The 13540-nt window shown below is 51.0% G+C and overlaps 1 protein-coding gene across 1 annotated transcript in view; it reads left to right on the forward strand.

Annotated features, from left to right (window-relative positions):
• The window catches only part of TENM4 (teneurin transmembrane protein 4), a 721609-nt gene that overhangs the window by 334734 nt on the left and 373335 nt on the right, over window positions 1-13540 (forward strand). The window contains exon 5 of the mRNA XM_059187848.1: window positions 9491-9778. Coding sequence (XP_059043831.1) covers window positions 9556-9778 — 223 coding nt within the window. The 5' untranslated portion in view covers window positions 9491-9555. The remainder of the gene's footprint in view (window positions 1-9490; window positions 9779-13540) is intronic.

Here is a 13540-nt window from a genome sequence, read left to right on the forward strand (position 1 = left end):
TGCCTGACCACCCAGCTGCTGGAAAGAGGGCCCTAATATCTATTAAGTCTGCCTTTAATTATTGGAAATGGTGGCAGCTTCAGGCAGTCAGGGTTTTCCCATCATTATGGGCCTTTCCCTCCACCTCTTTGAGGCTTGAGGACACTGAGATATAAGGGAAATTCTGCCAAAGCGACCTCTCTCTCCATTGCTTTGCAACTGGGCACCCATTTCCGGGATGCCTTTGCTAACAAGCTTTGTCAGCTGTGAGGACCCTCTTTGACTCCTCCCCAAGGGGCTTTGCAATCATTACACCTTACAAAGGTGTAATGCTCTTGACATTGTACTTTCACAGAGCCCTTGACAGAGTACTTCGAATTCCATTGTGTGCGTGTGTGTGTGTTTATGTGTGTATGTTTGTGTATGTACACAAAGGCAGTCCTCAGACATGGCTTATTCCTGACCCCTATATCACCCCAATTTGCAGAAGAGAAAACTGAGGTCCTGGCTTTTACTTGCTGGGGTCACAGCCACCTTAGAGCTTCCTCCTTTCTATGGACACAGAGTCATGGGCAGCTTAAGGAGAGCACAAGCCATTGCTACCTTCAGAGATCTGGGGGGCTTCTGTGGGATGGAGGGAGTTAGTGTTAAAACTAAGAGATTCACTATTTTTGGAACCTTTAAGGCAGTGCCTGCTGTCTGTGGCGCTGGTTTTCTCCTCCAGCTCTCCCCTCCAGAGTGGAGGCCTAACTCAGGAGCCCCAGGTAATTACAGGTTAAGCTTTGAGCACAGCAGGGGATGTGCAATCCATCAGCACAACTATCTCTCCTGTCCCTCTGATTATCTCATAACGGGCTCCCAGAATAAACCCATAGAAAATGTGAAGTCTGGACAGGGCCCTTGCACACTTTTTGCAGAGAATTAGCACTCTAATAAAACCTGGGTTTGAGGCTTGACCCTTGAATGCGGTTTCCAGGGAGAAGGAGAAGGCCCCTTCCCGGGGGAGCTGAGGGTCCAAACAGACCATTTCTCAAGGTCCATGTAGGAGCTGAGTCGCAGCACGTAGCCAGCGCCCCTGAAGCCAGGCGGGTGTGCTTCCCAGAAAGCCAGATGGAGTCCTGCCGCCCAGTGGGTACAAAAGAGAGGTGTGAGGTTCTCTTTTGGACCAAGAGGTTCCCGGGGCCACCCCATGTGAGAGGCATGTAGATGAAAGCAAGCACACTCCTTTTCCTGTCCCCCGCCCCCCCCTGCACAGCTGTTGGGCCTCGGCTCAGGTATCCCCCCCTTCAGGCCGCCCTGCTGCCTCCCCCACTTGAGCTGCTGTCCCCAACTTTGCCCCCAAGCATTTCTCTCAAGGGCTCTTTTGTGTTGACTGTGCTGGGACCATCTGTAGATGTGTCTGTCTCTCTGACCGTGTCTGACCCAACGCCTTGTCACCAAACCTCACCCTTCAAAAGCCTTGTGGGATGGGAAAGAGGGAAGGAGGCTGGATGAACCCCAGGAAAGGTCACTGGGAAGGTGAGGGCTTGAAAACCTTAGGTGAGATCTTCAGCCTGATAAGAAGACCCAAGGATACACAGACAAGCCCATCTTCTGGAAGGGCTTTTGCTGGGATAAAGGCACTGGACTTCTTTCCTGGGACCCCAAGGAGTCAAGCTGAGGCCTTTGGAAGGAAGCCAAAAGAAGCTTTGGCTCAAAGCTTTCTCTGGAGGCAGTGAAGTGCCCAACTTTGGAGGTGGTGTGACTTGGGTACATGGAAGGGATACGGGCATCCAAAGGGGCATGAGCCAGCTGACCTTTGACGGGACTTTCAATCTTAAGATAGTAAATGCCACCTTTTCTGACTCTAAGATGTCCCCATTTATAAAGGGGAATCATTGGCTGGTGAGTAGCTTCAGGGAGGGGAAGAATCTGGGTAGAAGAATCTGGAAAACACAGCCCTTATACTCCCTCCTGTGGGTCAAGGGCCTGTTGTGTCCCAGGTCCTGAGCATGCTCAGCCCTTTTGGGGGCATCTAGACAGCTCGGGTGGGAGCTCTCTGAGCTGAGGATCAGAGGACGGTGCCCATACAGCAGCCGCCTGGGCTTCGATTCCCGGCCTGTGACAGGCCTTCCAACAGAAGAGCGAGATGGCCCATGTAAGCAGTGGTACCATCTGTCACCTGCTTGCCAGCCGCTGATTAGGGGTGTCCCAGCAGCTGAGCTAAGCACATGGCCACATTCCACCAGGTTCCCAAGAAAGCCCTTTTTTCTGGCCCACAGTGCTATCCCGGGGCCACTTCGAGAGGGAGGTATAAAAGCAGTCCTCCCAAAAACCCCAGGTGAGGGGTGAATTGGCTTCATCAAAGGAATTAATACTGCTAACAAAACACAGTGAAAAAGCAAATAGAAAATCTAAAGACATTAAAATAAGAGATGACCTAGGTGGGAAATGGTAGAGATTTTAACTAATGGCTTGAGCCCTGGGGTCATATAGACCCAGGTTTGAATCCTGACTCTGCCACCTCCTTGCTGTGGCCCTCTGGGCAAGGCACTTGACCTCTCGGAATCCCGGATTTCTCATGTGTAAAAAATAAGGTGGTTTGGGGTGTATGGTGAGGATAAAATGAGGTCATGCTATGAAGACCATGCCCTGAGCCACCATTAATGTAATCACTATCACTGTTTGGAAGAGCAAGTTCTTCCCTAAAGCCACAGGGCCAGAGAAATGTGCTTGGGGTACCAAAACCGAAAGCACAGACTTGGAACCAGGGTTCCCAGATTCCGGTCTTGGCATATTGTATGAACTTGGGCATCGCTCCGCTACTCTGGGCTTCCGTTTCCCATCTGTCAAGTGGGGATGATCGTGCCTCGTCCTCCGGTGTGCACGTAGCACAACACAGTATTGATGCCCCCCCACCTCTGGCATCCACCTTCATATCACACACGTCACCAGAGTTTAAAACAGAGGCCTCGCAAGACCCAACTCTGAAGGACCAAGGAAAGTAAAAATTTGTGATGATTTTGTGCACACATACGCAAACAGATAATGCCCGGGACTTCTATTTTGTAGAACACATTTTCGCTCTGAAATAATTATGGGCCCTTCTTGACACACAAAGAACTAAAAATATCACCACAGGCTTATGTTCAGGAAAACTTATAAAACTTCAGTCCAGTAGGAATTCAGTCAATTTCCTGGTCCGTCTCTGGCTGTTTCTAGGTGTGTGTGGTGGCGGCGGGGGGGGTGGGGGTGGGGGGGGGCGGGGGGACCCAGGGTGGTAACAGCACCCGTTTCCCCCGAGGGCTTGGGCGGCGGTGGTGGGGAGGTGGGGGGAGAGGTTACCCAGCAGTGCTCTCCGTCTGTTCCAGTCTCTCTGCCAGTGCTCTGGGCCCCTGCCCCTCATAAATACTGCTGGAGCCGACGTGATGGGCCCAACGTTGCTTATTGAGTTTCCCCACACGTACCAAAAGCTTTGTTTTCCCCCATCTCGCCTTGTCTCGCAGGCCCAGCGCCTGTGCCATTCTTCCAGGCCTGCTCCTGGCCCTGGCCCCATCCGGGCCTCTGAAACCCAGCTGGAGGACACGCTCCCCTGGGACCTCCCATCCAGGCTCTCTGCCACACACTCCTTTGCATTCTCCTGTCACTGAGATGACGACTGGTCATGGAAATTGCTTTTGTCCCCCACCAGGCTGATCATCCTCCCCTCCCAGGCTTTCTCAGCAACGGCTTCCCTCTCCTTCGAGGCTGGATTCAGGGGATAACTGGGTCTCTCCCTGGCCGCAGTTCTCTTGTACCTCCAGCCTCCATCCAAGCTGTGAGCAGAGCGGTGCTTTTCCAACGAGAGGTTGGCAACCCATCCATAATCTTATTTTAGTGGAGAAGAATAAAATAGAAAGTGTCAGGTGCTATCCTTGAGGAGTGATTAGACATAGTTTCTGAAATGCTCGTTTTAGTTCGAAATCCGTACAAGTATGTGTTTTCTGGATGGTGAAACGTATTTTGACTGTAGGTCAGAGAAAATGGAAAGTCAGATCTAGATTTCTTTTCTCTCTTTTCCTCCAAACGGTCTGGCCTAGCTCACTTCGACTTGCCATTTTGGGGTCATAGTTAAGATGTCTCTTTCTCTGGCCAGTGATCCTTGATCTTCCCTCTATCTTTAGCCCATCTGACCTAGGTTAGGAGCCCCTGTGGTCCTTCTCCTGTCTCTCCCCTGTTTGATTTGCCCCTGTTCTAGAAGCTCCAAGAAGTAGGAAGCTCATTTGTCTTGTCCACGGATGCCTCGCCCAAGGTCTGGCCCAGCAGTGTGGAAACTCAGTGTTGGAGAGAAGAGGCAGGGTAGGAGAAGGGGGCAAGGGAGAGAGGGAACAGGGAGTCCGGTGTGTTACCTCTGCACATCTTCTGCAGCACTGAGGACAGAAAGGAACTTAGCCATTCCTTACAACATGAGTCAACTTCTATTATGAGGTATATAGTACATTTCATAAGGCTTAAATCTTTTCTTCTGGTTCAAATCTAGGCCCTGACATTTGGAAGCCACGGGATCTAGAGCAAGTCCCTTCATCTCTTTAAGCTCATTATCTCATTTGTATAATACGAGTAAATAAGAGAAAATATAAAAGAGGATCTATCTAACCCAGATAATTGTTGTAGGGATTAGGAATCATAGGCACAAAACAGCTGGCACATGAGTAGGGGTTTGATCAACGGTGGTGGTTTTATTGTGATTACCTCTTTTCCTATCTGAGATCATCCCCCCGTCGCCATCCCCATCCCGGGTCCCCCAGATCTCCCCACATTCACGGACCTGTTCAGACCTTCTAGGTCTATCAGAGCCCAGCTCCATGTAAAAGAAAAAAGCCAAAATGTAGATTTTAGCATCACCTACTGGCTGTGTGAACTTGACCACCCACCCAGGGCATGCAGCCTGCTCTCTGAAATGGTAAGTGACCAGAGCTCTTACGGGGGTGTGTGGAACGTATTGGGTGCAGGGCTCGAGGCAGCCGTGCTTCTTCCCTTCTCCTGTCCGGGGCCCGCTCTCTTTCCCCAGAGAGGAGCCAAGAATGACACCCGTGTCCGCATCAGGAGGAGGGTGTGAGACTGCAGGCCATGCTCGTCAAATCACCCACGGTTGCCCTGCTGTGGCGGACACCCCGGAGAGAGAGCTCCCGTCCTGCTCGTCTCCGGGCCCAGTGCCCAGCGCAGGTCTGTCTGCGACTCCTCTCCGAAGGCACCTTCGCGGAGCTCGGGGGTTTCACCCAGAGAAGAGTTTCAGCCAGCCACACCTCAGGAGCAGGCCAGAGTCTCACACGTTACGTGTGTGCAGTTACAGCATTTGTGCATCAGAATTAACAACACATCAATAATGAGGATGATGGTGGCGCTGAGAGTAGTTCTTCTCCAATCCCGTACGCCTACAGATAGAAGGAACGTTATAGTTTATGAAGCATCTAACAAAGTCAGTTCCTAACGTGCCAGAGCCCCATCGCCAGGGGTTGTCTGGAGAAGGGCAGTGGAGCTCATTCTGTTACTGTACGTGGTGGAGGGCTGTGAAGGGAGGTCTGGATACGGATGGATCCAGCCCTCAACCCACTTCTTGACTGTGTGAGTTTAAGCCACTCACTTACCTTCTTTAAACCTCGGGTTCTCTTTATCGTTAAGAGGGACCACTAGAGTGGGATGGTGGGAACTCAGTGAGATCACCTAATGCAAGCACTTCGCCCAGTGTCTGGCCTACGGTAAGCCCCAGGAAGCGGTCCCGATGATAACTGAAAGTCATCCCAATAGCCAGGGGTCAGGATCCCCCAGGAAACAAGATTCGCTCCAGATGCTTTAAATGAATACACGTTAATGAAGGGACAGAGGTGTGGGTAGGTGAGGAGAGCAAGCCACTATGGTGAAAACCCAAGGTCTAGAGCTAGCAGCGGCAGGAAACGGGGACCACCGCCGCCCCCCAACCCTCCCCGGGCCTGGACGGGTGAGGGCAGGGAAGGATATTGAAAGAGGCCTGGAAGAGGGGTCTAACGAGCAGACAAAGGACTACAAAGCAGGGAGAGAGCAGGGAACCAGCACTGCCCCCTCTCGCCTACACCCTCCTGCCCCATCTCTCTCAGGTGCCGCCCTCGGGTGAACCCAGCGAAGCAGGGATGTGGAGGCTCAGTGACATCCAGATGGAGGGTGTCTGAGAAATAGCTGGCAGGTCTGAAGGACAGAAACAGACCTGGTAGAAGCCAAGTGCTCTGCCGGCTGTGAGAAGGAGCAGAGGAAGGGTCAGGAAGGTCATGCTAATGGATTTAGGGGTGGTAGGGAACCCCTGGTCAGCAGGTTAGGAGGGACTGACAGGTTTACGAGGTGCCTCTGCTGCCCAGCCCATGGAGGAGGGTCGCAGTTGGCGGGGGGGATCCCAGCCAGGCCCTCATTCCTCCATCTACCTGCTAGGTCTCTGAGTCCCTGGACTGTGGACCCTCGTTCCAAGGGGAGCTCTTCTCCACTGTCAATTCTTATGTCCCAGCTTCTTCCTCCTCTGTTACATGTCGAGCCCAGTGTGAACCATGACCAACCTCCTTCTCTTAAAAAAACAAAACAAAACAAAACAAAACAAAAAAAAACACCTATTTACTGAATTACTATACTAAGCCTAAAATAGAAAAAAAATAAGCAGGGAATGGGAGCAAGGCACGTGCTCTCCCTGCCGCTGCTTTGTGACAGGGAAGCCGTGGGTTTCAGGGCTGTGTTCCTAATAATTCGTAGTCACTCAGCCTCTGCCTCGAAGCCAGTGCCTTGGGTCAACAGGCTCACGCTGATAAGAAGACATAGTCGTCCACCAATTTAACAGCCTAAAACATGTCTTGGCCTTATTAACATATGTTTCTGCAGGGATATTCCTTCTCCAATTATAACTGACACTTAGCTGGAGCCTTCTAAAGTGGGCCTTTTAAAAATAAAATGTGTTTTTTTTCTGAGGATAGTAATGGCTAACATTTTTTGAGCACCCATTGGGTATCAGGGACTCATATATACCAGGGATGTGTATTAACTCAGTTCATCCTCAGAACAACCCCAAGAGGTTGGTACTACTGTCCTACAGATGAGGAAACTGAAGCACAGCGAGGTTAGATAACTTGTCCTGGGTCACACAGCTCCTGAGTGAGAGGTGTGCATATTTCAAATACAGACTTCCTTTGGAATTTTAAAAACATGCATCTAAGCATTGCCTTTAATTCCATTTTAGATATATCTAAATCAAACTACCAGAATTTTATACCACCTGATGATTGGTAAGAAGTAAAATAGTAGCTGCCGTAATTATATTCTTTCATTCATTCAGCACGCATTTCATGAGCTCTGTGGACGCCAGGCCTGTCCTCGAGGAGCTGCAGTCAAGGCCAGAGGCAGACACAAACACAGACCATCCTGCTAGCTGGATGTGCAATGATAAATCAATGTGCACAGAGGTAGAGAGGCCAAAGAATTACTGTCCAGGAAAGCTGCAGGTGGCTCACTGAGAAGGAAGTGCGTTGGCCCAGATCAAACAATGGCCTTCCATTTTGATCAGGAGACTGGAATTTATCCTGGAGACTCCACAGAGCTGCTATGGAGGTGTAAGCAGAGCAGTGGAATGATCTGGGCATAGGAGATTTCTCATCTGGCATAACCTACAGAGCCAATATCATTGAGTGGTTGTACCCATGTGCCAAGTTCAACCCCTCGGTTAGGATGATGGCTCCACCAATCAGAAGCCACGTAACTTTGGGCAGTATACTTAAACTCCCAATTTCCCATCTGTAATTCATAGATAAGCATAGTACCTATATTACACAATTGAAGTAAGGATTAAAATATTGTTAGATAGAACATTAATGAAAGTAAGTACTCACTACTCAGCTGCTACTAATAACAGTATATTGGCTCTTATTGTAAAACCATTGTTAATATTACAAATTATTAGTCATTGGTATTAACCATGGCTAACCTTACTTTCCTGCTTACTCTATAATATCATCACCATTATAGTCAGTCATGGGGATGGGTTGGAGGTGAAGGGCCAGAGGGCACAGAGGCTAGGTGACAGTCACCATACATCCTCAACCAAATTACACCAGAACAGTGCTTTGGGTCAAAAGCTAGGATTCGGTCAATTTAGAGAGTTATAATCAGCCTTTAAAAAAAAAAAAAAAAAGCAAAAGAGAATGAAATAGGAAATATCAGAGTACATTGTTCATCATGTAGGAACTTCAGTTTTGTGAATCTTATTTCCATTTTATACATATAAACACACACATTCATGTACATAAGTATATATATCCAGTCACATTATAAGATGCTTTTCAAACTATGGATTGCAGGCAAAAGGTTTTACACATCCTGGCATAGGGAGTATTATCACTGGTCTTCTGCCCAGCCCTGCCCCTCAGGCATTCAGAGGACCAACTGTCATCTTGTTGGCCAGTGCCGGGAAGCCGAATGTTAAGAAACCAGAGCTCAGAACCCTCAGTTTGGGTCCCAGTAAGGTGATTTGATTTCTGTGGATCCTGGCTCAGGCTCTTTGTCCCAGAAATGATTTCCAGGGGTATTTTGAGAACTAGGTCTCCAAAAGTATCACTTCTACATCTTGATTGGCTCTAGTTGCAACCCATGGCATGGTCGGTCTACTAATGTTGGCTTGGTTACTAATGCACCCTGTGGCCTTGGCTCTGGGTCACTGTTGCCCCATGTATAAAATGGGAATGAAAATAGTTGTCTTATGCACTTTATGGTTATTATGGGGCACCAATAAAATCACAAATGTTTGCACTCTTTTAGTATAATGGAAAACATGTAGAAGGAAGTCTACAGTAGACACTTGGGATCCATGATAAATCCCAAAGACACCAAGTGATAACATCAGACATTCTTTGGCTGAGTAAACGGCTTTCCAGGTTAGGACATTTGGACCCATCTGAATGGGTCAAGAGAGTTCTTTAATGAGATGAACAGAGTTTGTTCTGGAGTGCAGGCTGAGCCTTGCCCTGGAGAGGGCCTTTGGGATCTTGGTAGGGAAGAGATACATGCTAAGTGCTCACCCCAGTGCCTAAGTATGGTCATTCGTTTCATAAATTCTTAAGTAGCCTCTGCTCTGTGTCAGGCCCTGTCCCGGTTGGGGACAGGTTGGGAACAAATACATGATTACTATGTAGAGAGATTATGGAAATCAGTGTGCTCTGGTCTTTTTTGTTGACTTCCTTGATACCCATCGCTGGAAGAGAGGCTGAGGTGTCCTCGTGGTGGGCAGGCAGAGGCTGAGGTGTCTTCATAGTGGACGGGCAGAGCCGAAGGGGACCAGATTCATCATCAAAGGCCCTGGGTGCAGGGGCCCCTATGCTACTAACATGGGTGTGGCAGCGGAACGGTGCCCTCCCCTCCCCAAGTCTTAAGTCCCTCCTCCACAGCCTTTCAGGGCCAATCAGGTGCGAGACAGACCAGGGTATTGCCTCTGCCTCCTGGGGCCTGAGCTCACACCTTTTCTGCCCTTTCTTTGGTTCCCTGGCTCCAGACCGCTCGGCCCTGAGTGCCGCGAGGACCCTGTTCGTGGATGTGGAGGAGCGCGGGCCGGAGGCCATGGACGTGAAGGAGAGAAAGCCGTACCGCTCGCTGACCCGGCGCCGCGACGCCGAGCGCCGCTACACCAGCTCGTCCGCGGACAGCGAGGAGGGCAAAGCTCCACAGAAGTCCTACAGCTCCAGCGAGACCCTGAAGGCCTATGACCAGGATGCCCGCCTGGCCTATGGCGGCCGCGTCAAGGACATGGTGCCGCAGGAGGCCGAGGAGTTCTGCCGCGCAGGTGAGGGCGACAGGGGCGGGGCCGGGGGCAGGTGTGCACCTGGGCGCGTGGACGCGTGGGCACGCGGGCATGTGAGCAGGCGGGAGGGCGGGACGCAGGCCAGCGCCGGGCCTCGGCTCCTTCGGCTCCTGGATCTGGTCAGAGCCTGCCGGTAACTCATTCTTAGCTTGTTCATCTTCACGCTGTTGGCATAAAGAGGTGGTAAGGAGCAGGGGTTGAGTTCGGCACCGCCACCGGCTCTTCGGGCCTCAGTCCTCACCTGTTAGACGGGCTGGAGTCGTCTCCCGCTGCTGAAGAGCGGCGTGGTGGAAGTGGTAAGCAGACATCAAGTACATACATGGATACATGTATGTATCCTATCCATTCAACAAAAGAATCACCTTCCTTGCAGCAAGCACTGTCCTAACCTTGGGAGGAACACGTTCCTGAGACAGACCTAACATCCTGGCACCTGTCTCCTCTCCTTCACTTCCTGAGTATAGTAGTCACCAAAGCCTGTCCCAAATACCTTTCAAATCCGTCCCTATTCTTCACACCCTCAGCCAAGTGTCCCAGTTCAGACCACTGTCATCTCTCCAGGAGGGTTGACCACCACCCCTTTCACCTGGTACTGCCCACTTTGGGCCATTCTGTGCACTGCAGCTAGAGTGAAGTCGGCAATGACTCCCCATTGCCCTCAATCTGAGCTCCTTTACCTGGCATAAGGGAATTTCCCCCATCCGTTTTTCTCCCTGTACTCTTTCATCCCCTACCTCTCCACACCCTCCCACTAGGGCTCCAGCCCTGCAGACCCACTCATCATCCCCACGAGCACCATGGTATTTCTTCCCTACCCTGGTGCATCAGTGATTGCTATTCTTCTGCCGAAAGAGCTGTGAGCCTTCTCTGATGCCTGACCGGCTGCTACCAATGGCCGATTCTGCTCCACCTGCTCCCCCTCCAGCCAGGATTAGCCAGGCTGTGTGCTGTGTAGTTTAGATCTGTTTTGGCATTGTTACCTAATCCTTACAACAATGCCAGGCTGAATCATTTGCCCCAGATCTCAGAGGTAAGAGGAACTGGTCTCACATACACACAGCCCCTCTGAGAGCCTGGCACGCAACCGGCCTCTTCCATAGGACCAAATTACGTGAGAGCCGACCTGTCAGGAAGGCTGCCTCTAAGGCTTGAAAGAGGAAAGGTCTTCAACTCTTGTCTGGTTTATGGTTTAGAGCTCAGACTGGCAAGTGACAGATCTGGATTTGGATACTGGATCTGCCCTTTTGACTAGCCTCAGCTTCCTCACCTGGGCAGTGGGTTACCCGTGAAGCCTCCTAATAGTTTGTGCTCATGAGGATTAATGGGGATTGTAATTAAAGCCCTTGACATAGTGCCTGGCATGGAGCAGATGCTTCATAAAGACCGCCTACCATGAATTGCCCACTCTGGGTCTCAAGGAGGGGAAGGGACAAACTGGTATCAAAGCTTTCTTCCAGCTCTCTTCTGCTTGTGCTTGCTAGAGCTCAGCCAACCCCGACCAGCCCCGTTTGGCCTACGAGTCACCCTAGCACATGAGTCTGCATGGAGGAGCCCCCTCATCTTTATCAATAATAAGTCAGAAGCATCCCCATCTCACAGGCAGGCATGACCATGGCACTCGACAAAGTACTTCCCTATCCATTACCTCCCTAAATCCTTAAAAATTCTGTGAGGGTAGCAGATCCTAGGTTATTGTCTCCATTCTAAAGAGAAGAACTTTGAGGCTCAGGTGATTGATCCAGCCTAAGATGGCACAACTTGATGTTGAGAGGGGTAGTACGTCTACCTGTGCCTGGAATCTCAGGACAGAGGCCAAAAGGATGTAAAGTGAACAGATCATAAGGACTTCTCACATCTGATGAACTAAATTTCCTAAACTCCCACCTCGGGAGGTGGCGGGGAGGATGTTAGGCTGGCTCACAGGGATCAGGGAGCCTTTAGAGTCAGCCCTCATGAGATGTCTCAGCTCATTCATACTCCTGCTGAGTCTGGCTGCCTAAAAGGGCATGGAGGGCAAGCAAGCCACATGGAAATGGATGCAGCCTGGGCTGTTTATTTCACATTGTTCTGATGTGTGACTGGCCTCCCTTGAGAGGGCCAGCCCATCAAGGCGGGAATATGAGCTGGGGTTGGGGAGGGGAACGAGACGGGAGGAGAAGGGAGAGCAGTGAGAGGTAAATGGGGCAAGCAGAGCGAATGGTGTGCAGAGAGAGTGGGATGCAGACTGAGGGGATTTAGGACCCAATTGCAAGTTTCTTCTACTTACAAGGAGAACACAAAGGGAGCGAAGGGCCCATAGCGGAATATTCAGAATATTTAACATCCGCCTGACCCCTGCCCTGACCAATCCTGAGTGTCTGCCTGGCCACTGAGCAGAGCCCGGTGGTCCCTGCTCTGCTGTATCACGGGGAGGCTGGGCATTGTTTCTAAGGAAGGGGCTGGAGTAACAGAGCAGAGGCAGCAGGCAGTGGGCAGAGGGCAGGAGGAGGCTCGGGCATCAATTGCAGTACGCACCATATAGAACAGTTCCATGACTATAGCCTCACATTAAGGCTGCAGCAGCATGGACCACCTGAGCTCCAGGCTTGGGGCACCCGTCGTCCCACTGTAGCTCTCATTTCAGTAGCAGCCCAGGTGGTGTCTGCTCCCCTCCTTCCCTCTCTATCCATTCACCAACGTCCTGCCAGACTTTGTGTCTCTTTTCTTACAACTTGCACTGAGCACCCACTCTGTGCCAGGACAGAGGTGCTGCTCCCAGAGCCTCCTGGGACCCTCTGGAGCACAGAGCTGATTTGCAGAGTGATCCCCGTGACTATGAGCAGAGCTCTCCCAGCTGGCTCCCCCTCCTCCCTCTCTGGCAGGTCCCCTCCATGACCAGGGGAGGAGACCTACTCACTTGCCTTTGAAGACTTCCCTATTCAGCCCTCGCCCTGGTTATAGGAATCCTTCCAAGTCTGAACATCTCTTCTTCCTCTGTTCTCCAAGTTCACTTTCATCAGCAGACCTCTCTGAGCGCCCACTCTCTGCCTCCGTGTTCCCAGGACATTCTCCGTGGATCTCCCCACTTTGGACTTCAACCCTTAATCATGGTTTTGGTTGTATCTGCCCCACTTGCTATGAAATCTGGCACCACACCCTACTCATTGTGTGTTGCTGAAGGCCACAGCCAGCTGGAATTGGTTTGGATGTGAGTGCTACCTGATTAGAAGGCCATTTCCCAGATCATTGGTTTAATTGGGATATGACTGTTGGTGCCTTTGTTCACCCCTCTTTCTCACCCCCAAAATACTCATGGGAATATTAGAAATATGGGAGAAGCTGTCCTTGAATGGACATTGAATGAACATTCAGATGTAACATGGACGCTGTGTTTCCCATGGAAGGGGAAATGTTACTCAAATACAAATCGCCGGGTGAACTCCCCTCACCTGTGTCTTCCCTGGCCTCAGTCCTGGACATCTCCAGGCCTTCCTGAGCCCTCCAGTCCTCTCAGCAGCCCAGCTCTGGCTGTGCACTGGGCTCCCTGGATTACTCCAAAGCCTTCAGATTCCTGCCACAGTCCCAGCCCCACATGGCTTGAGGAAGCGGAAGGCAGATCCCATGGCCTGCGTGAGGCCCACTTTTCTCTGCCAGTGCCCATCTTCCTTGTCATGCTCCAGGCTTTCCTGGCCTGGCAGAAAGGACCTTTGGGTCCCAGGGCAGCCATCTGCATCCCCTCAACTAGACATCTGCCCTCCTCAGGAG

This window comes from Mustela lutreola, chromosome 1 (assembly GCF_030435805.1).
Source record: "Mustela lutreola isolate mMusLut2 chromosome 1, mMusLut2.pri, whole genome shotgun sequence".
Lineage (NCBI taxonomy): Eukaryota > Metazoa > Chordata > Mammalia > Carnivora > Mustelidae > Mustela > Mustela lutreola.